At 33.3% G+C, this 24,203-nt stretch overlaps 2 protein-coding genes across 2 annotated transcripts; both read right to left on the bottom strand.

The window, feature by feature from the left end:
* Positions 1–2,902: 2,902 nt before the first annotated feature.
* LOC107359314 (uncharacterized) lies at positions 2,903–7,475 on the bottom strand. Its single transcript, XM_015925800.3, has 14 exons — positions 7,222–7,475; positions 7,083–7,153; positions 6,865–7,012; positions 6,644–6,792; positions 6,312–6,551; positions 6,087–6,230; positions 5,757–6,032; positions 5,560–5,673; positions 5,443–5,499; positions 5,003–5,150; positions 4,604–4,777; positions 4,418–4,541; positions 3,620–4,359; positions 2,903–3,543 (listed from the first exon to the last, which is right to left on the bottom strand). Exons 1-14 carry the CDS (start codon positions 7,280–7,282, stop codon positions 3,002–3,004), a joined length of 2,988 nt encoding a protein of 995 aa, XP_015781286.2. The 5' UTR covers positions 7,283–7,475; the 3' UTR covers positions 2,903–3,001.
* Positions 7,476–8,546: 1,071 nt separating this feature from the next.
* LOC107359200 (ATP-binding cassette sub-family C member 1) lies at positions 8,547–14,101 on the bottom strand. The gene is made up of 11 exons (XM_015925673.3): positions 13,962–14,101; positions 13,717–13,893; positions 13,490–13,615; positions 13,190–13,327; positions 12,990–13,121; positions 12,439–12,918; positions 11,904–12,362; positions 11,696–11,842; positions 10,083–11,624; positions 9,574–10,002; positions 8,547–9,450 (listed from the first exon to the last, which is right to left on the bottom strand). Exons 1-11 carry the CDS (start codon positions 13,995–13,997, stop codon positions 8,671–8,673), a joined length of 4,446 nt encoding a protein of 1,481 aa, XP_015781159.2. The 5' UTR covers positions 13,998–14,101; the 3' UTR covers positions 8,547–8,670.
* Between the last annotated feature and the right edge of the window lie 10,102 nt (positions 14,102–24,203).

Raw genomic sequence — 24,203 nt, 5'->3', positions numbered from 1 at the left:
TAAATCAATTTCAATGGTGTATCATCAAAAGAAAATGATGAATATTCGCTACGAAGTTTGATCGCTAAAAAGATGCCACATCGAAGACCATCAATGTGCTTTCTAAATATATAATTGTTCAATACTGGATCTTGCTTGGATCCCATCTTAGTCGAAACAATAACATAATTTCTATCATAATCACAAGAGATAGATATTGAACTGTTTTTTGAATTGATCAAGGTCACATGTCTAGGTTTTTTGTCTTCGTACTTGGAAAGGCGGTAAATAAAAAACTCGAATGAATCATTTTCTTTCTTCAAAGTTATCATATTGCTACCAACATCGTATATTGTCTTGTTACAGTACCGAGCATATGACCAACGATATATCGGAAGATCATTCACGGCCACAGTCTTATCTCTATCCAAATTTGACAGCGTAATTTCCACTTCGGATGGCTGGTTAATGTTGCCTATTGCCAATGAACCAGTTCGTGTTTCCTTTCCGATCAGAGCATCCACCAAACCAACCTTCAAAACCCACTTACACTTGTTGATTACGGGAAATAAAGTGCAATCATTTGATGTCTCGTCGTCAGTAAAACCAGAGCTGCAAGTTGCGTCTTCATAAGGATGTTTGTTACAGCTGAATCTATATTTCTTGTCATTGAATTTAAATGAGATGTAATTTTTAAAATAACGATCGAACCTGATAGGTCTATTATCAATTAGCTCCAAACTTAATGATGGTTCAAAAGCATTTGCCCATTCCATTGCGAAAACCGCTGTTAGTGTTACCATCACGGTCGAATAATTTATATTCAGATGGTTCATGAACATCCTCACACTGACTTTCAATGATGGTTTGGCTTGAAAATATAACATTGCACGAAAATAAAAGTAATAAGCATGAAAAAACTTTGGAAATCATTTTACTTGCAATTAAATTACAAGTTTAAACTAGAGAAACAGCAATTTTTGTTCAATTATTATTAATAGATATTGAATGATTTTTCATCGGCATATTTATACCGAACCTATGGATAAGATATCAAATTTAATGGTGATTACTGATGAAAATTTTGATAAATGCTTTTCTCTTTGCTAATTAGCGCCTATTGTGCAGAAATCATTCGATCTTATTGTTGAGAAAAAACAATTGCTAATAAAATGAACTTAAACTCTGATTAGTAAGCAGTGATTACCGATTCTCGCAGTCGGTAAATAATGAGGATTGCATTTCATTGGATTGAAATTAGGGCGTGTTTCGGGTGCAATTTGCTTACAAAATTGAGTTCCAGTCTCATGAAATTCCTTAAAAGGAAAATGGAAAATCAATGATTCATTGAGATAAAAAGCGATGTAAAAGATAAAAGAGTGAAGCAATACAGTAGGGGGTTAGGGTCATGTTAAAAAAACAGGGTCAGAGTGCAGCTATTTTCAAGTGTTATTAATACAATCAAAATCAAAATCAATCTACAGAGAAAGTATTAACAAACAATAAGCAAATATAAATTCGATCGCAAAGTTGTTTTTGTTGAATGTTGACTACGAAAAAAATCTCGGCTTTCGCCAACTTTATTTAAATATTTAATGTAATTGAATTTGAGAAAAAAGCAGTGACTTTGTAGGTTTGTAGGGGCTTAAAAGCAGAATCCATTATTACTAACCTGTTGGGAAAAAGTTTGAGAATTTTGGGGTTTTTCTCATATCTCGTCGGATAATGACTGAATTTTTCTGAAAATTCAACATGTTATGTTACAGCTTTGCTATCTGAGAAATTCAGAATGAAAAAAACAAAGGCCACTTCACAATTATCGAACAAACTCGGAGAAGAAAAATTTCAGATTAGTCGTTCGAAAGATATTCAATTTTAAATAGGATTTTGGCATAAAAAAAGTTGACTTACAAAAGCTGTTAGTCTCGAAATTTGTTTCTGTCTATGAGAGTTTAACATGTTTCAAAAAGAAATTTCAAATCTTTTTTTCTCCTCCGCGTTTGATGGATAATTGTGAAGTGGCCTTTGGATTGGGGTTATTTTGAGCAACCAATTTTGAGCAAACCTTTTATGAGCAAAGCATCTTAAGGGCAAAAGGGGTTTAAGCAAAAATCTTTGTAATTTAAAATTCATATCAAATCAATTCAATTCATTTCTTTCCTTTCAATAAATCTATCTAACAAAATGAACCAAGAAATTAAGTTTATCGCATCTACTCGTGGTGCTGATTTATTTACAATTAAGTTCAATATATTTTATATTTTACCAATATTTTTCCAGGCCGAACGCAATGTAAAATTTTTGCTCAAAAGATATCGCTGGAATCAGCTTTGCTCAACTGCAGAGTTGCTCAAAATTGGTTGCTCAAATTAACCTCTACGGGCCTTTGTTGACACTGATTTTTCTGACGGATCTTTAGTGGATCAACCAGATTATGCACTTATTGCAATAAAAATTCTGTTTATGCACAACAATCATTGAGCGTCCAACAGTAAACCAAGCTAAAAAATCATCTACTTCCCAGCACAATGCTTTTCAACACGGATAGTTTGTCAAGCTAATTTGGTAGTAAAATTTGTTTAAGAATCCTTTCCCTTGCCATCGTTTTGACGTAAAAATGACTGATCATGCCTTGAGTTTTTTTCTCTGAGTAGGTGATCAAACCGAAATCAAAAACACGATTTCTTATTCAAGGAACCATTTCCAGAATAAGAAATCAAAAATTTAAAATCTTTAGATCATGCAACATTAATAATATTCATTTTGGAATGAAAAAAAGCCATTCTTTAAGTACAACTAAATGTTTTCGTGCAAGCTGTGAGTTGATCCTTTGTTGGTTTTGATAAAATCCGGAATTTCTTATTCAAAGATTGTTCAAAATGCTGCTATAAAAATGACTAGTCAATGGTAATCGTTGGGCGCATTATTTGAAGTTGCCTTTATTTATGAAAGCTATACATAAAATATTGTATTTATAAAATTTATTGGTACATATAAAGTGGACACAAATATTTTATTGCAGTCATTCACTCACAGGAACAGCATAATCAGATGACATTTGCAATGAATCGACAGCATTCACAGATTGTCGTTCATCATTAAGCTGTTTAGTCCAACTGAATGTGTTACGATTATAGATTTCAGATGCATCGCTTTTAACAAAAAAAAATTTGAAATATGCTACTGCAACTACTATTCCAGAAATCAGTCCAGTGGCAACAAATAGTACGATGATTCCGTAAATCGTCCCAGAATGAGTGAGATTTGCGATAACCTCAGTATTTCGTTGTTCACTCACACTCTGTTTAGTTCTTTCATAATTTTGACAAGTATCAGAGTGAATCAGTTTCTCATTAGTATCATGTCTTGAATACTTTGATAGATGACACATGCTCGATGTTTTTCCATGTGCTGGACAAAAGTTGAAAGACTGACAAACTAAGTCATTATCGTTCCATTGAAAACAGAGAGCGGCACATTGGTCAGCATTAAGGTTCAGTTCAGTGTGGAACACGTCTGTTACGATTGATTTTCCAGTTAACGCAAATCTATCCAATACTTTTGCTGTCATACAAATAGAAACAAAATTTAATTTGAATATTTCTTCTGATTGATACAAAAAAAGATTCACTTTACTTACGAATATAAATATCACAACTTTCACTGTAAACGCTCGACGCATCCGTATAATAACCAGCTAAAGTACATGAGCCAGAACAAAATTGAAATGATTTACATGAATCGGAATTGGAACAAAAAGAGGCACATTTTCCAAGAGAACTCTCGAATGGTACAGATATGTCAATATTTTTAAATCTTTTGAACGAATTTTTTTCATACTTCGTTAGATTCTCAATTAGATAGGTACCACATGATGTATCATGAGTTATTTTTTCAGATGAAACATTTGAAATCGTCGATACAAAGCATTCGACTCTATCAGCATAAGTGCAAAATGAAAAAGATTGACAATTATTCTCGGCTGACTGAACACATTTTCGATGGCAAGAACTCAAGTCAGTTGCACCAACAACTTGAATTGTATCAAGTTTATCTTCGATTAGTTTTGTGTTTTGAATGATCGTTTCATATAATGAATTGGTTGCATCGTCATTGACTTTGGTTACATCTGTCACTTGGTATGGAGTCAATTTGAACTTTTCGTCGATATTGGGTGAATTCAAAGAGATTTCGATGTGAGCGAGTTTCTCGTGAATATTTTCCAATGGTAATTCTCGGTTATAACGGTAAACATTCTTCAATGGTGTCATGAAAACTGAACATGAAGTTCCATTATCCTTATCTTCAACTAGTTTTACTTTTTTACCATCAATTCTCTGACACACATTACCATTCCCAGTCTTACAGAATGCAATGGCTCTGTAAATGAGACGAAAAGTTACAAAACGGAAAATGGTATTTTAGTTAATTTACTTACGTAAATGGTTCATATTTATATGAATTTGTCCTCAAACAATCTTCTTCATCGCCATCAACTATAACTCTTGATGAAGTTGTTAATGTTTTTTCAGCTAATTTCATGGTTTGCATCTTAAATGCATCTGTTGGATGAAATAAAACAGAAAATTAGTAAATTGCAAAAAGTCTAGGAAATTGTCGTTACTTTTTATTCTTGGAAAGTCCAAAATTGTAACATAAATAATTATCTCATTGGAGTTGATTATTGGTTCAATGTTTGAGATTCTCGAAGCTGAAAGTGTTCCAGTGTTGACGAGTGCTTCTTTAACTGCTTCTTGGATTCGATAATAATATTGGTTTAAATAATCACAAGGTGTATCTAAAATATCAAACATAAGGTTGAGTAAATGAATAGGTAAGAAAATCGAACTTTTTTGCATGATTCGGAAAACAATAAAGATGATGAGTAATATCAAAGTATGGATGATACCAACTTGTATATTTACTTTCAAAGAAAACTTGTTTACTTGCTAGAAAAGGTATCTTCGACTAATACGATTTGTCGATATTAAACTTGAACATAAAATTGTAGTTTCATGCTTACCTGTGCAAGTGAAGAAGAATGCTATTGTTTTTTCAGCTTTTGGATCGGAATAGCAGTCTCTAACGGAAAACTTTTCCATGCTATCTGAAGAACTCATCTCATAACCATAATTGAAGTAACTTGTTGTAAGGTTAGCAATCATTTTTTTCTGAGATATTTGAAGAAACGTCAGCGAAAGGAGCAAACTTATTTAAATCAAGCAGGGTAAAGTAACCCAAGATTCAAAAGAGCTAATCCATTTAACAAATTTTGTTTGTATAAGTGGCCAGTTTGAGCTTGTCATTTTAGAGTCAATTTAGTTTAACTTTTCTTTACCAGTAAACTTCATAATAGCCGATTGCATTGATGAAAATCCTTTATATTTTAAGTCTCATAGATTAGCTCTATTAGATCTTGATTAATTCATTGCGAATATTTATTGCCAGTTGTTTTATTCTTACATTGTTATCATAGGCTTTCAACGTTGTACCAACCAGTGTGTAATCTGTTCGTTCATCCTGTTGAATCAGAATATTTCAATTATATTTATGTTTCTCGACAGATTTTCTTTGACTTACTGTTAGTTTGCTTAAATATTGAGTAGTTATGACATTTGGACGATTTTTGCCCCCAACCTTGGCACTTTTGCTGTATATTTCCCATGCGTGTATCCCAATATCATCTCGATCCTCCTGAAATTATTTATATTTTTGTATTATGAATGATTGAAGCACAAGATGAGAATTATCAATTTTATCAATATTTGTATTCTTACAAAAAGTGCTGGTCCCAAGTAATGATAATTCACATCAAGGTTGAGCAATCGATTCAAATCAAGTTTATAGTTGCCATAAGTCAATGATGAATCTTGAACTATACCAGGTGCTGATAAACTCATTGGAGAAACTGAACAATTTCCTTCTTCTGTAAATTCATATCCAAGTCCTAATTGATAATCATAAATGATATCAGTTGTAATGAGTTTATTATTATCCTTTCCATAAGTGGAACTTGCAATTCTTAAGATTTGATTCTTTGCATCAGCATGAACCTGTGAATAATCAATTTCGTTATTAACCAATTTAACTCAATAATAACTACTTACTTCTTCTTTCTTCGCTGGTCCTGCACTTAAACCTTTGGTTTTGGCAATAAAATGTACTGAATGTTGAGTTAATTTTGGGAAAGGTGCTCTGGTTTTGGCTGAAGCGTCACTAAAGTATTTATCACAAAATACTCCAGGTTCAGGCTAAATCAATGTTGAAATGCGAAGAAGAAAAATTATTCGGTCAAAAATAGTCGCAAATATCACAGGTGTAATATTACTCACCGTAACAATTGTATCAAAATTTTGGTCAACTCGAGTAATAGTATATAAGTCAAACCAATATTGATCGTCTATTCGCCGGTAAGAGTTGGGGTCATGTCCAGAAAACAAAGCTCGAGTCGGTCTTCTCAATCCTTCAAGACTGTTACCTTTGTAGTAAAACCACACATTGAGATGTGGATCAAGAGTTGCAGTCGCACTATGCTGTATAACACCCCTGATAACATCATCTTGACCTGATTTCTAACATCGTATTGAATCATTGGATTAATTTCAAGTTTTCTTTGATTTTCAGTGACAAAAATTATTCCTTAATCAGTCAGCAGAAAACTTACCCAGACAGGTGCAAGTTTATTAATTCTGAATATAACAGAAGGTCCAACCAATATCAAATGAGTGGCGAAGTTATCGCTTCCTAATTCACTTATGTAATAGTTCCAGCCGTAATGATCTTTTTGATACAAAAAATAGGTACAAGTAGCTCCTAAGAACAAGTGAGATGAAAATTTTATACCAATCGCAAAAAAATGCCAGCTTTTGGAGTTTTAACACAAACCTTTAACCATTAATCGTTCGTAATGATTTTTGTTCGTATAAAATATATCGAATGGCTTGGTGTTGTCTACTTTGACTGCTACTTTGCTTCTTATTGTTCCATTTGCAGATTGAATGTATTCATCGATTTTGATTTGCAATGGGCTATCCTGCAACATGAAATTGTGAAGGTGAATGACTGATAGACGAACGAAATATGAAACTTCTATTTATACTTACTTTGATTGTAAGCTTTGCTTTTATCAGCCAATTACCATCTTCAATGTCCAATGGAAGATCAACGGGCATCACTAAAATAGTTCAAATGAAATACAGTTGTAGTACAAAACGTTATCGCAGGCGATGTGGTAAGATTTACCTGAATAGACTCCATTGATAATTGTTGTCCAAGTAATAACAAAAACTGTTAACAAAAGCATATTGTTTCAATGGTGGTTGAGACTGATGGTACAAGTTAGTTTTAAATGAATCAAAAATTGAAAATCTTTTAAAGCATAATTCTGGTTATTTTTCCACAAAATCAAATTGATTATGAAAACGCCCTGAATAAATTAAAACAAAATAAACAACAAAAACATAAACATTTATTTCGATTGCCTTTGTGAATTTTTAAATTGATTATCATCAATAGTCAAATGATATTTTTATATTTTTTTTGTGATAAAACGTGATGTTTAATGTAAATATTTATCAAGATTTTTTAGTAACATGTGTAAATTTTTGAATCTTCCGCATTGTATTGTACTGGACTTCACAATCAAATACATGTGAAAACATGTGTGAATACCACCTATCGTGAACAAATCAACACATGTAAGTGGGTTCATTTCGTTAGTACATTTAGAGTCAACCCTGAACAAGCTTATTCAATTTTGTTAATCATTTTCAGCCATGGTTTTAAACATGAATTAATTTTAATATAATCAGAAATATTTTGTAAAATATGACATACGCAGATATGACTTTTACCTTTTTAGGAATAATAAATTGAAGACAACAAATCTAATAAAATAATGCATTATCGGATACCACATGAAGATAGATAAATCAGTTCTAAAGAATGATGCATCGTTTTATCTTTGATTGCCCGCGATTTTAAAACGTGTAATCGTGATTTTAAACTATGCAAAATCAAGTCATAATATGATAGTTCAAATTTTCTATGCATTAATGATGCAAGCCAAACTACAGATGATCTATTAATAAATATGAAATCAAATAAAGCTCAGCAGATTGTAAGATTGAAATAATGATTCAACGAAAATTTCAAGCTTCGAAACTAGGCATTTTTCACGACTTCTCGCTAACAAAACATGATAAAGTGCTGAATTTCTGTATTAATTGCAGTAGTGTTAATCCCTAAGGCCTCTTCTAAGCCAACCTTGAGCTTCTGGATCCACTTTTCACCCGGGTCTAGAACAACTACATGACCGGGTTTGGACCAATGTTTCCCTTGGTTTCTTTCAACTTTTTGCCCTTTCTAAACCAACTTGGCAGACCTGCACTAAAAAATTTTATGGTAAGCACCTTACCTCAGATGACATGATGTTTTTATTGCACTAAATTAATATGAATAAAAATGAAAAAATAAAATAGAAAGATAAACTTTGAAATTTTAAAACAAATAATAAACTTTCAAGAATAATGAACTGTTACTATAGCAATTTGTAAGACATTTACCCGCAAATATTCGAAGCTCATCTTAGGTATCATAGTTTATTAAAATCTACACAAGGAAAAGGTTGTAATTGTAAAAATACAATTCATTGCTGTACAAAATGTTAATAACTTTGGAAGCAACTTTCCACTAAACAAGTTTAGCATCTTTTGCCATCTTATAAAACTCAGATTCGTTGTTTTTCAACAGATTATCCGGAGAATCATATTCAATTATTTGCCCTTTATCCATCACGATGACTTTGTCATAGTCCATGATAGTATTCAAACGATGAGCAATCGTAACAATAGTACAATCTTTGAATTGTTTTCTAATTGTTTGCTGAATTAATTCGTCTGTTTCCACATCTACTGCTGCTGTAGCTTCATCAAGAACAAGAATTTTAGATTTTCGCAGCAGAGCTCGAGTTAAGCAAACAAGTTGCCTCTGACCAACACTCAGATTATCTCCACCTTCAGTAATTTCATAATATAGTTGGTTATCCAACGAGACAACAAAGTCTTTTAAATTTGCTTGTTCAAGAGCATCGTAAATTTCATTATCAGTATGCATTTCCAAGGGATCAAAGTTTCTTCTAAATGAACCAGAAAAGAGCACAGGATCTTGAGGTATAACAGTTAATCGTGAACGTAGATCATGAAGTCCTAATCGAGATATATCTTCATCATCAATCGTAATAGTTCCGTCAGTGGGTTCAATTAAACGGAATAGAGCTAACGTCAATGATGATTTACCTGCACCAGTTCGTCCAACAATTCCAACCTTTTCGTTAGAGTCTATGCAACAAGTGATGTTTCTCAATACCAAATCGAGACCAGGTCGATATCGAGTTGAATATTTGTTAAATGTAATTCGACCCTCAAAAGGCCAATCTTTTGATGGTCTATGAGACGGGTTGGCCCATGGTGCCTGTAAGCAAATTAAAAAGTATTAATGGAAAAGTAATAATAGCTTTTCAGTGTCAATACGAGAATATTTTTCCATGCTTGACCTAATAAGTCAGTATCTAATCAAATTGAAATTCATCTTCACCTCAGCATCCAATTTTGTGTATTCCAAGCAACGCTCAACGGAAACTAAATTATTTTCAAGGTCAGAAAATGAACGAACTAACATGTCCAAAATACTAGTTATTTGGGATGCATTACTGATGGAAAGACCTATTTTCCCAGGACTCATGCTTCCACGGCCAATTACAGCGTAAAGTGCAGTCGATGTTACAATAATGTTGCCAAGTAATTCAAGTCTAACTGATAACCAACGACTAGCGGCAAGATTGGCCATAGATGCACTGTTGTTTACATCAACCAATTTGAATAATTTTTCCGAGAATCGATCTGTTGCTTGATAAGCTCTGATTGAAGTTGAACCTGTAACTGTTTCAGTATAATGTGAGAATATGGGTGAACGAGTAACTCCATCGATTCGCCTTAATTGTCGTGAACTTGCGATGTATATTTTCTGAGCAAGAAGAAAAATTAATCATTAATGATGTGAACATTTAACAAACGGTTTTAAATGAGGAAATCAAATATCAATACCTGAATCAAAATATAAACCAAAGCAAGAATAATGATCATTATTACCAAGAATGGTGTTTCCTTGATTATAATTATAACTGCAGTAACCGAATTAAATACTCTCATTAGAAATTGCTGTATGCTAAAGATCATTGCTGAATCAGCTAAATCAATATCCTTAGTGAATCTGTTCAAAATCCGTCCGGTAGGTGTGGAATCGAAGAATGACATTGGTGCTCGAATTAAACGTGATAACATTTGTTCATGAATCCACTGTGAGCCCTCGACAACAGCAATACACAGCACCAATGTAAAGGCCAAGATGAAAATGGCTTGAAAAGTGCCCAATATAGCGTAAACTATTAGTCGTTTATTTCGCAAAGCTGTATTATGGTAGTTGAGAGGATTTAAATAGTCATCAGCCCATTCTGTTAACCATAGACTCGAGGCTAAAATGAAACCACTGAAAATGGTGCAAAATAATAATATGACAGAACAGTTTTTCCAACCAATGGCCTTGATATAATCAAAGTAAACCTTGGAACTAACTGAGCTAGTTTCAGCAGTTTCCGCTTCAATGAGTTTGAATTTGTCTTCTTTCGCGTCATTTTTCGATGTTGCTCTTGATTTTTTACTTTTACTTTGCCTAGTGTGTGATGCTCGACGACGAATGGCCGAAGTCTCTGAGTCAGCAGAAGATATGGATCGGGTGAGTGATAGCTTTTTCTCACGCTCTAAAGCTTTAACAAAACTTTCATCTTCAGGATCCAACTCATCTTCTTGTTCAATCTGATATTGAACAATGAAGTTGAAAAATTCACCCTTTTTAGCCATCAGTTCACTAAAAGTTCCACTTTCGTAGATTTTTCCATCCCTCAAGACAATTATTTCATCTGCTTGCGGTAAGAATGTGATTCTGTGAGTGACCAAAAGTCGAGTCTTATTTTTAAGTAAACCTTTGTTTCCAATTACTTTTTCAAATAAATGTTTAGCAACATGAGCATCGACAGCTGAGAGTGGATCATCCAAAAGGTAAATATCTGAATCTGAGTAGACTGCACGAGCAATGGAAACACGTTGTTTTTGTCCACCGGATAAATTAATTCCTTTCTCACCAATTTCAGTCAAGTCGCCTCCTGCTAATATCTTCAAGTCAGGTGTCAACGCACAGGCTTCAATAACTTGATCGTATTTTTCTTGAACAAAGGGTGACTCAAACAAAATATTGTCACGAACTGTTGCATTTTGAATCCAAGATGTTTGAGGCACATAAGCGACTTTGCCATCTACATTTACAGTACCATGTTTCTTGTACAAATCACCTAGAATAGCAGACAGTAGAGTAGATTTACCAGAACCAACAACACCGACAACAGCAACCAATTTTTGCTTCTCAACTTGTATGTTTATATCTTTAAGGGTTGGTTCTTCATCACGAGACCAAGAAAAGGTTGCATCCTTTACTAGTATTGGATTAGTTGAATCAGGATTATGATTAATGGATTCAGTATCGAGTTCATCTCCCGCGAGAAATTTATTTATCCTTTTCACCGATACCAAAAACTGCAAAATGAAATGTTCAATGAAATTAAAAGTAAGACAAACTACAAGCAAACAAGACACTTCATACTTACACTTGCTCCGGAGGTTAATACGAATGGGAGATAATTTAATGGCATAGTTAGAGTATTTATCAGTGTTATTGATACAAAAGCTTTATTTGCATCAAGAATATGATTTTTATCAATCAGCACATAGGATGCGAAGGAAACTACCGTAACCTAGTTAGAAATAAAGAAAGCACTTAAAATCAATCAAAATCTTAGGTATAAATGTACTTACCAGAAAAGATAAAGAGGTAAAAGGAAATGTCATTCCTGCCAGCCAAAGCGCCTGAGATCTCAAATATTTGATTTCATTTTTTCTGATTGACGCAACAATGTCACCAAAAGCACCTTCCCAAGCATATAATTTCAAGACTTTCATTCCATTTAAAACTTCTGAAACTAATTTTGATCGAGAATCTTTTTCTTTCATCAGAGCGACTTGACATGCTTGGAATCGACTTGCAACGAAACCATTGTAAGGGACAAGAAGTAATATGACTGATAGGCCGATGAACGATGAAACACCCAACTTTCTCCAAAGCAAGTATATGGTGATCGCCAGTTGAAGTGGGGCAGACCATATGATGTTAACGATACCAAAATAGTCAATGACACGTTGAGCATCAATCGCCATTGTGTTGACGATTTCACCAGTAGTGTAGGCACGTTTTCCATGACTTGAAAGCTTGATGTTCTGTCAATTTTCAATTGCAATAAATAATTAGTTTAGCAGCTTATTAGATTATGTAGATTAGTATGTTTTGTCTTACTTTTTTATAAATAATCGAGAAGAGTGTTGCTTTCATTCGTATTACTACTACTTGCGTCCAAAATTCGCTTTGAGATTCTAGAATTGATTGCATAAGTGAAGAAATAAACATAGCAGCTGCGATAATATAGCCTCTCCCTACCGGGTGATCGGAGATGACAAATGCTATCAAAGCATCCATTAATTGTGGACCAGCAAAGATAAGTAAAGTTGAGCAAAATTTGCATACAGCACCAAGAAGGAAAGTGGGCCAAAACGATTTTACCAGAATTTTCAAAATGTCTGTTCTCTGGTCTTTTAAACGAAGTTTTGCCTCAACAGAAGTAATCTTCTTTTCAATAACTGGTGCCGTGTTTGGTCCCCTCAAGCTCCACATGTCTGATTGTAAAAGTGTCCTACGGAAGCCTCGAATGGCCATTGAATCAAACCATGTGAAAAACAGTTTACTGATGAAAGGCGAGCTCTCAAAAGGACATGCATTCTGTATGAAATGAGTTGAAATAAAACAATTACATGAGAAAGATAATTAAAACGAAAAGAAGTGATCTTTACCTCGCTTTCTTTACTCGGCGTTTCTTTTTTCGTATCAGCAACACAATAAAGCAACAGTTGGCAGAGTACACCAGAAGTTTGTAGAGATTTGTTGACCACATCAGTTTTGTCAAATGACCAAGAGAATTCATCCTTTAAAACAATTAAATTTCCAATTGTTAAATAACAAATAAAATGTATAAAAAATATTGAATACTTACACGATGCTCCAAAGTAACTATAAGGGTATACAAATTGAAAACTGAATAGATAGTCATGAGAAACCAATAAATGGTTAATAACACTGAAGTTTGGACTCCTTTTGCCCGATGATACCAAATTAGCCATAATGAGAGTAACTAAAAGATATAAATTCAGATAAATCACAATTACCATTAGAATGAAAATTAGAAATAAAGAAAAGAAAATCAAAAGAGGTCAATTTAGACTCTAAATTTTAGAGTAACACTCAAAGAGGAGCTCTCTTTGGTAACACTGAAACAAATGTTAGAACAACTTACATAAGTTGAAAGCTTAATAGATGGAGTTAGGTAAGCAGTTGGATAGACAAGTTGATCATTTTCAAATTCAATCAAAGAATCAATCAATTCGTAAATGCTCGATACAACGAGAACCAATCCAATTGTCTGTATCAAAAAAACAAATAATCAAAATAAAGTCAATTTTATTAAATAAAAACAATAAATAATATGGAAATATCAAAATATCTGCATGAAAGATACTCAACCAATTTTAAAGCAATAAATAAAGTCCAAGAATGCTTTTTATGGGAATTTGATTTCAGGAAAAAAACTGAGAAGGGCAATGAAAGGTAAAGGTAGAACCAAGTAATCCAAAGTAAAAAGGTATCAGTGAAGCATGGTGAGATTACGAATGAATTCGAGTTCCATTGTTCAACCAAATCCTGTAAATGGATAAATAAACGAAGAGTTACATTTGATTTACTCCGATGAATTGAATGAATTAACTCACCCATGGATTGTAACCACAATAACTTTCAAGTACCATGTTTGAAAGTGAATTAGACTAGACTCATTGGAATTGATTCATCGAGAGACTAATGATGCAATTCAATCAACATCTAGTTTCCATATTCTTCCACTTGATGATTGGTTCCTTTATTAAATAATAGATCTTTATAAGGTGCGACCTAAAAAGTTTGCAACCTCTCTTATTGTTCGTACGTTGATTTGGGCTTATACCGTTATTTGAATGCTTTTATGTTGTTCTTTTTCGATAAATATTGTCAATTAGACAGACTCATATAAAATTTTCAGGCTAAAGTCCACTGAAATCGAGTTCAGCCGTCGGCAATTTTGAAAAACGCGCCAAATTTTTCGAATCCATTTTTTTGGCCTTTCGACCAGAATTTTCATAATTTGTTATTCCTTCATCGCTCCTGAGTCTTTTGTTTGCCAGATAAACACTGAATTCTGAAATTTCTAAGGCTATCAGAGTATTACCACACTGATACAAAGAAAGGCAGAGACTAGTCAAAAAATCGATCTCCGTTTATCAAATGTTTAAGGTCCATTTTCTGATTTGATACTGAATCAATACATACAAAAAATATATCAAAATGTTCCTTATATTTCAACTAATCCTGTAATATAAAATGATGCCAAAGTGTCTAGTTTAAGAGGAGCTATGACTAAAAAACCGTTTGGTTGCAAACTTTTTAGGTCGCACCTTAGCCACTCAATACTTGATTATTTATCTTGAAACTTATCTGCACTCGCTAAGCTTTTGTGATCTAATGATAGCTCGCATCCGTGTAGTGAGCATGAAATAGCAAGTGTACACATGCTAATAAAGATTTATGACCTTGAGCTCGAAAACCTCGTGCTGAAATCAAAATGATTATTTGAATTAATTTGAATTAAGATTGAATTAATGTTTAAATATTAATATCAATAGTTGTGACAAGTAATTTACACCAAGAATGGGTTATTAAGATGACAAGAGCTTAAATCTGAGACCTAAGTTGCTTTATCTAACAAGGGTTGCACTTCATATTGAGATAACCATGCAATAGCAATATAAATTGCCCTCGAAAGTTAATGATATTGCACTTGGTTCTGCGATAAGCGAAAATTGGAATAAATCTATTTTTAATTTCCGATTGATTGTGATTTTCTTCCGAGTAATTTAAGCTCCTTTTTAAGTTACAACCTTTTTGTTCATTATAAGTTTCGATCCAAAGCTCAATTCAGCTTTTCATCAACGAATAATTAATTTCTTGGAATCATAAATTTTTTTCAAATATCAAATGAACTTTTTATTATGTATTCCAATGAATACATCCAAGGAGATTGATATATTATTTCAATTATAACACAATCAATACACTAAAATATATTAATTGACAGATAATAGTGACAAAAGTATCGATTATCCAACAAATAATTATCAGTATTACATGAATCTGATTTTGAAACATCTAATGAACGAAAGAGAAATAATGAGAAAAAGTTCGTTGATGAAATGAAAATTGATTTGAAGGATCAATCTTGTTGAATCTCAAGTTAATCTAAAAATGAATCAAGTAACTTGTCAAAGTCAGTCTGTAAATCAATAGAGAAAGTTGATTCCTTGTTACATTTTGGACAAGATAATACAATTTATTGTAATATAATCATGATAATGAAATTAAATATCATAATGGTTTACTCATTAATAATGATTACCAGTTCAACCAAAATAGGTAACAAAACCTTTACTTTATTGTGCAAACCCAAATTGTAAAAAACAATTTAACATTTACTTATCAACAGGTTTAATTGTGAACCCAAATGATCGGCTAATTGTTTCAATTGTTGAACAAGCTTTGATTGATTATAAAACGATTGAACCAAATGAGGTTTACTTGGTTGTGATGAGAAATGATTATCCATGTGACCAGCAATTTGATTTAATTTTTGACTATTCAATTAACAACAACATCAACTTGAACAATACCTAAACCAAATTGGTGTCAATTAATTAGTCTGAGCGAAGCAAATACTGTAAGATACCTCCTACAATGCCTCAAAAGATGACTTTGCCAACAATAACTTTCAAAGTACTGGGTGACAAAAGGGGTATGACTTTTTTGAGTACAAGGCTAGTTGCTAAGAAACAAGTGGTGACCTCTTCAACTATATAAGGTACAGTAAGTGACAAAAGTTTAAGACCACTAGATTTTTTTAAATAATTATTAAATGAAAAGCGATAGTGATACCAAAATAACCTTAAATTATCAATTTCTTATGACCTTTTCATCAAGCAAAAAATAAAATATAAAAAAGCATTAGAAAAAAAGTTACATAAGAAACAAAAAATTTGGCGGTGACAAAATTATAAGACCACTTGGTTTATTAATGTTTAATATTTAGTTTGAGCTCCATTTAATCTAATAACTTCAAAAATTCGATTGCTCATTGAGTCAACAAGGGATTGGAAATATTCAGGCTCAATAGAATACCAGATATTTTGAACTTCTTGCCATAGATCCTCAATTTTATTAAACTGCCGTTGATTGGCATAAACCTTTCTTGCAATTAAGCCCCATAGATTTTCAATTGGGTTGAGATCTGGACTACATGCTGGCCAACCCAATAGCTTAACTGAATTTCTATTAAAAAAATCTTTGGAAGCATTAGAGACATGAATTCTAGCGTTATCTTGCTGAAAAATCCAATCCCTACCTGCGTTGAACTCAGCATTTGGAAGTAAATTTTCTTCAAGAACTTTGATGTAATCATTAGAATTCATTGAAGTTGAAATTTTGACAATTGGTAATACTCCGTTGTAGCTAAATGCACCCCACACCATAAGAGATCCACCTTCAAAATTTCGTTTAGAAAAAACTTTTTTATCCTTGCGTAAGTCATGCCAATAACATTTCAAACCATCAGGGCCATCCAAATTAAACTTTTTTTCATCAGAAAATATCACAGAAATCCATTCGTTTTTCCATGTCATATGCTCTTTTGCAAATTCCATTCGTTTCCTTTGATGTTCCTCTGTTAATTTGGGTTTCACATCCATCGAAGTGTATTCATAAAATCCAGTAGCTTTTAAGGTTCGATTGATGGTTCTTGGGGACACTGGAAGTTGTAATTCAGTTGCAATCTTTGCACATGTTGTATTCTCGATCGAAGACATTCGCAAAACTCTTCTTACATCACGATCATTAAGAGCAGGGGGGCGACCAGATCGAGGTGAGGTACCATAATTTTCTCCTAACTTTGCATAACTTTTCACAACCGTTGCAGATCTGTTGATTAGCTTTGCAATTTGGTTCAAGGAGTTACCTTGTTGCATTAGAGCATCAATTTGACCCTTTTCGTAGTCATTTAGAGATGTACCTTTAGGCATTATGTAATTTGGATCAAAACTTGTATAAAACAAAAAACACAAAGAAAATCAGAAAACTAACTATTGCAATGGAAAGAACGAGTGAAAATGACCCAGAAAAACTGTCTAAGTTCACTTTATATTGCTAATTTAGCCAATTGTCTTAATTAATTCCATCTGGTCTTATAATTTTGTCCCTGTGTTAGCCATATGAGATGCATTATTTTAATACTTTTAAATCCTTAATCTATGCAAAATTAGCTTAAATCGATTCGGAGAGTGTTTCTCATGAAGATTAAACTAATCCAATTGAAAAAAGACCGAAAATAACCCGAAAAATCAGTTAAATAGCTAAAAATCAAGTGGTCTTATACTTTTGTCACTCAGTGTATGACTGGTAAAGTTTGTCAGTAAATTGAAAAACACAAATTATTAAGTTAATAGTAATAACACATTTATTTATTCATTCGGATTACCGAGAGAGGACCTTTTTCAGCAGCTATGCTAATTTTTTCTTTCTCATAGGCGAACAGCCTTTCGAAATAATCAGAATCGAACTTCTTTAATTTAGAATTGATGCGTCTTTTCAATGCTCCAAAATCAGTGGCATAACAGTTTTTTGCATAGACTTTTTGCTTCAAATGAGCCCAAAACCTTTCGATGGACCTAAGCTGAGGTATACTTGGTGGGTTTTGATTTTTTTTGACATATTCTATGCCATATTTATCGAGGGTTTCGAGGGTTTCATTTGCGTAATGACAACTAGCGCCATCTGGCCAGAATAGATATCGCCAGTTTTGGTATTTTTTGCGATAAATGGGACCAATCTTTTCACAATACATTCTTCCTTGTACATAGCTGCATTGACTGCACAATTGGCAGGAACAAAAAATGGTTCTGAATGGCCTCTTCGAGAGATAGCGATCCAAACACACATTCGAGCTTCGAATTTTATTCGCGGTCTGAATCGGGTATTTTCATCAATTTTTTCAGGGATTTAGCTAAAAACCATTTATTTAACTTGCCTGCTAGTGGAAAATACGATTCGTCGTCTTCTATTATGTCGATTAGACCATTTACAGGTACCAACTCCTTTTCCATTATTTGCAACCTTTCCTGTTGCTTGATTTGTTGCGCTGGGGTTGATTTGGGTGCGTCAATCCTTTTGCAGGCTTTAATACCAATTTTCTTTTAATAATTCCTGGCAGTAGGCCAAAGAAATATCAAATTTTGCTGCCAATTCCACCGTTCCATCCTTCTGCTATTTGTTTAAAACGATTCAACCTCCGTTTCGTCATTTTTGTGGGTTTACGGCCACAATTATTGTAGTCAGTCAAATTTTCTTTATTCCTGGCCTTTGCACTAACTCTGTAGGGTGACCTCGCGTTGATACCATTATGCTCTAATTGCTTTGAGCACTCGTATAAACTCAAATCTGGATGGTCACTTACAAAAGAAACTATTAATTTACGGCGATCACTAGCACTAAGAACCATATTGACCAAATAGAGAATTAAAACTAAATAAAATTCATATCAAATGAAAGCCAAGAAAATTTCCGTGAAATTAAGTCTAAATTTTTGCAAATTTGTCCATACATTGAGCCGCCATCAAAGATTCTAAACTTTACCAGTCATACCTTACCATCGAAAACGGAAATAGTTGAAGCTTTGTTTGCACCAAAAATTTTCATCATATACAGTGTGCTCCATAAAATATGGCAGATTCCTTCGTTCAACAAAAAATTGATTTAATCGAATTTTATTATGGTAATGGCAAAAGTAAAGCGGAAGCAATACGCAAAATGAAGACAAAATACGGGAAAGATCACAATTTTTCGACTCAACACTTGCAAGGTAAGAAATTTCAAAAATGAAAAATTCGTGTTTTGCCATTTTTTTCGTTTTCTGTCCTAACTTATTTTAATGTATTCTGTTACTTGATTATTTGTTTTTTTCATCATTGTAGGTACATTGAGCTGTTCATTACCACTGGTATTATGGATGACCAAAGAAGTTCTCAACCTGGGCCAAGTTACACAGTTACTACCCCAGAAGTCTTGGATGTTATGGAGAAACATTTTAAAGAGAATCCAAATAATTTTATTCGCAAAGCAGCCGATAAACTTGGTTTAAATCGCGAGACAACACGCCTAATTATGCGTAGATTTTTGAAAATGTTCCTATACAAAATTAGCATCCATCAAAAGTTGACTGAGGCTGCCATGGCAAAACGCAAGGAATTTGGTGCAAAAGTTTACTCCATGATGAAAAATGAAGAATTGTATGGCGATAAATAATATTCAGCGACGAGGCACACTTCCATCTCGATGGATATGTGAATAAACAAAATTATCGGTATTGGGGAACACAGCCTCCAGTCCAATCGAAATCAGCGCATCCACAATGCTTCATTATCTATAACCAGTAATTTCATTTGTGTTTTTGTCCTTCTAGCCTTTTACTCCAGACACCCTTTAAAAGGACTATTGAAAAATTTCGATTTCACAGTTAAGAGTTTTGGCTTTGTGATTTTTTCGGTGATAAAAACTAAATCTATTAGTGCTATTGAAAATGAGTAAGACATACCGGTAAAAATAAGTTTCAGATCTCACGCTCTTACGTTCACAGAAAGCGGTCAATTTAATTTTAAATCGTAGTGATCTGTAGATACACAAGATAACTCATAAGCTTTTAATCGATAATTTATTAATAAATTTGCCCAAAACTTATTGATTAAGTTGAATGCATATAAAAATGAATGCGGAACTATTTTTGAACCTTATGAGACAATTATCTGCGTTCGAGTTAAAGGTTTATTGTTTGCAATTAGTATGTATGTAAAACATAAAAGTTTTTCTGCTTTGCTGATTAATGTTAAGGGTTAAATATTGATGCTTTTGCACTCAATCAAGTAAGTTTAGCTAATTGTTTTTAGTTATTACAAAGACCTCCCAATAATTCAGACTAAATTTTCAATGGTCCCTATTGAAAAAGGATAAAATTTTGTTTTGATTTAACCAAATTTCATTTCGTCTTTTTTAGCTATTAATTTACTATTTAGATATTATTTATTTAATTTTCTTTCGTAAAATATTAATCCAACATTTTAGGTTAAATTTACTCGATTAAGGAAAATTGAAAGGCATGAATTATGCTGCTGAACGAATGTTGTAAATAAGCTATTTCAAAGGAGTCTGAATTACTGGCAGGTCTCTGTATTTTAAATAATTATTTTGAAACTCATCGATGCACAAAAACGAGGCAAAAAAATTTTTGCGCGAGGCATGCAATGGATAATTGAAAACGTAGTCATGTGTAACCCACCCAATTTTATGTAATCAGATTGCAGCTATTTCTAGATTGGGAACACCCTTATTGATTTTATGCATTCCATAGCATGTTAAATATTAGATGGTTAACAATAAAGATTCAGTTCTAGTTAACCAGAAAACAATAAACTGAAAGAAACGTGGACTCGAAGAGTTACTGCTGAAGCATTTATTGACTACGGGATAGGTTAACAATGTACGGATAACTAGATACAATACTGGTTACACTATTTCAAAGTTACAATATTGTTACAGTATAAGTGATACAATTTGAGTCATAAAGGATTTAAGGTAACTATTAGGTGGATAGGCAGGTTAGGGAACCATCGGAGCCCGGCTTGAGCTCTAGCGATGGTTTGGAAATAAAGATAAGGAGACTGGAAGGATAATATGATTAAACTGAGAAAACTAATCCCTTTTTATATCATTTTTAAACTAAAGCTCCCTTTAGCTCACTTTGTAATTACGCTAATAATCAATAATTAACAATAGAGTAAGTAATAGCTGACCATAAGATTAATTACCAATCCTAATAACTGAAGACGGAGCCAAAACGGTGCTTCCACTCTTATCGGATGTAATGGTGGATTAGTTTTACCCAAACCTTGTTTGTTCATCTGGCAACTTTTGCAGTTTTTGACGAATTTAAGTACATCTTTCTTCATCTTTGGCCAGTAATATTTTGATTGAATTTTCTTGTAAGTTGGTAAGAGTCCAGGATGACCAGAGATTGGATCGTTATGATAAGACTCCAAAACCTTAGTTACCAAGTTTTCTGGTAAGACTGGAACCCAGGCTTCACCAAATTCAGTTATTACCTTCCGCTCCAAGATACCTTCTCGCATTCGGTGCGAGTTCTTTTGATTATTACCTTTACCTTCCATTTCTTGTATTTTTTGTTGAACAAACGGATCACTTCGCTGTTCAGTTAGTAACTCTCCTTGTTCCTCTTCTTCTTTCGAAATTAACAGTGTAAATATGTCATCACCTTGTTCGATATCATCTTCGTTCAACCGATTGTATTCAGGGTCGATCGTCGGATACCTGCTTAGACAATCAGCATCTGTATGAATTTTCCCAGATTTATAAGTGATGGAAAAATTGAAAGACTGCAAAGTCAATGCGTAACGCATTAGTCTAGGAGGTAATTTAGCCTTTTTGTTCAGGAAACACAAAGCACAGTGGTCCGTTACTATCTCGAAATGAATTCCTTCGAGATAGTGCCTGAACTTTGTAGGGTAAAATTCTGATTACTGAATTTAATCAATGCTTCTCTCCTTTTGACTTTGAATCTCTGAATTCAATCTTTTTCTCGCTTATTCCATCATTCATTTAATTCAATTATAATTGTTTTTCTTAAACTTAAATTTGATTTCATTGCTCAAGCAATATTGATTTACTCTGTCCATTTTTAGTCTCATTTCATCTTAAGTGCTAAGTCTAATTGTAATCTTAAAACCAAATAATTAGCTGAACTAATCCATGTTAAGTTGACCACAATCTTGGTTAACTAAGCATTGAAATTTAAGGTTGAAAATTGAGTGTCAAAAAGAAAGAGTACCAAATTTACCTTTCTATTTTTGTCTTGTTTTCAACTTTTACTTCACCTTAGTTTTAATCTCAAAAGCACTAAAAAGGCTATTCTTATCTCTCAAGAGATATCTATGTCTAAGACTTGTAATGGGTAAAGCACAGTAACATTAACAACACTAATTACTGATAAGACTTTTTAGTCACCATATTGTAACCCAAAAAATTAGACAACTGTCGACAGAGAAATCTTATCCCTTTCATATTGTTCCCTCCAAAATTATCCTTTTGTTTCACAGTTGGTATAAAACCAAATTTAACTCACTTTTCAATTCACTCTACATTATTGTAAGTCACCCCAACAGTTACTCTTTCATTGTTCAAATTAAACTTATTTCTCAAGAAATATCATTACCTTCTTCATGAAGTCTCAGTATTCTTATACTTTCAAGTTAATTTCAATAAAGTTATTTCCAAGTAACTCAGTATTCCTCAAGAATTGTGCTCTCATCTCTAAAGAGATATCTATTACACTTTGTGCATGTACAAGCCAGCTAGGACATACAAGATCGGTCCTTGATACGAACTTATAACTTGTAGTGAAAGCAAGTATTGCAGCCTTCTAATCAGATAGCTACCGAAACCGACCTTTCACTTGGCGACCTTGGCAGGATCGCTTTTGTGTTTCCGTGCTGTTAAGTTCTGTGTGTGTTCATTGTGTTTCCCACTTGACTCAATTTGACCTTTTTGACCTTCTCTTATCGGACTCGCCGTGCCTGTGTTTAAGTGCCTGATTCTTATTCTTCAGTTCTAGTGAACTATCTTCAAATTCAAAGATTCATCGAAATCTCCTCATTCAAAGATTCTCCGTAATCTCTTTCCCAATCAGTTACACGTAATCATTCCAATAAGGTAAACTTGTATCAAGTCTTTTAATTCAGATTATTCCTCAAAGAATATTTCTTCCGACACAATTCCTTTCATTCAATTCAAAAATTTCAAAGAATACTTTCAACCCTCATTATCCTTTTCAATTTTAATTCAAACTCAAGTTCCCTGAACTCTTTCAATCCTTAACGTTGAACATTCTTCAAGAATATCAATTCAACTCCAACTTTCCAATTCAAACTTCTCCTTCCGACTTCAACTTTAACTCAACTCCAGTTCACTTCGAACTCTTTCTCAAAACTTTTCATCTTTACTCATCACTAAAGTGATATCATTGTGAACATTTAACTCATTGCATTACTCATTCAACATAAATGGCAGCTACTCGACGAAAGAAATTCAATGTCCCTTCAGATACTCCAATTGTTTTTGAAATGACCCCTGACAATGTTACCGAAACTTTAACTTCTTGGCATATTAGTACACCAATTGCTTGCCTGGCCAGAAAGCGATTGATCGAATGTATTAAAACACATCTAATATGGCTTGGAGATTCGCTCAGCGATGAAGACATCGAAAGTTTACCAACCGAAGAGGTAACAACATTTCAAGTTCCCGATTGGATGGCTTCATGTCGACGCAGTGGTTTCACCGAGGCAGAAATTCAGACCATCATAAGAACATTAGGTCGTAACCGCGAAGCAATGCTTCGAACAACTTTCAATGAAATTATTTCCATCCCTCTTCCCACTACAAACCAACGCAAACTTATTCAAATATTGAATGCGTTAGGTGCCAATATTGTTGACCCTCCTGAATCTCCGATTCCTCAACCTTCTCCATTATTCAGTAATGCTTCTCCTCCTCAAAATGAATCACAATTCAATTCTCAAATATTCCTTCATGCTTTATCTAACTTGAAACCAGATCCTCAAGTTACTGAATTTAAGAAAGGTGAAGATGCTCTTGATTTTATCACTAATACTGAGCAACGACTCGCTCAAGAAAATGTTGACGATGCTACTCGTTTGAGATGTCTTAAAAAGTCTTTAGCCCATGAACTTTTAGCTGTTTCTAAAACATTAGATCCTACCATCAGAACTTATAGGGAATATTTAACAGCGTTA

Source organism: Tetranychus urticae, chromosome 1 (assembly GCF_039701765.1).
Source record: "Tetranychus urticae isolate SD_2017Ah chromosome 1, NJAU_TeUrti_SD_1.0, whole genome shotgun sequence".
Taxonomy (NCBI): Eukaryota; Metazoa; Arthropoda; class Arachnida; order Trombidiformes; family Tetranychidae; genus Tetranychus; species Tetranychus urticae.
Note: the sequence above shows the minus strand (reverse complement) of the source record. Positions and strands in the feature narration are given on the sequence as shown.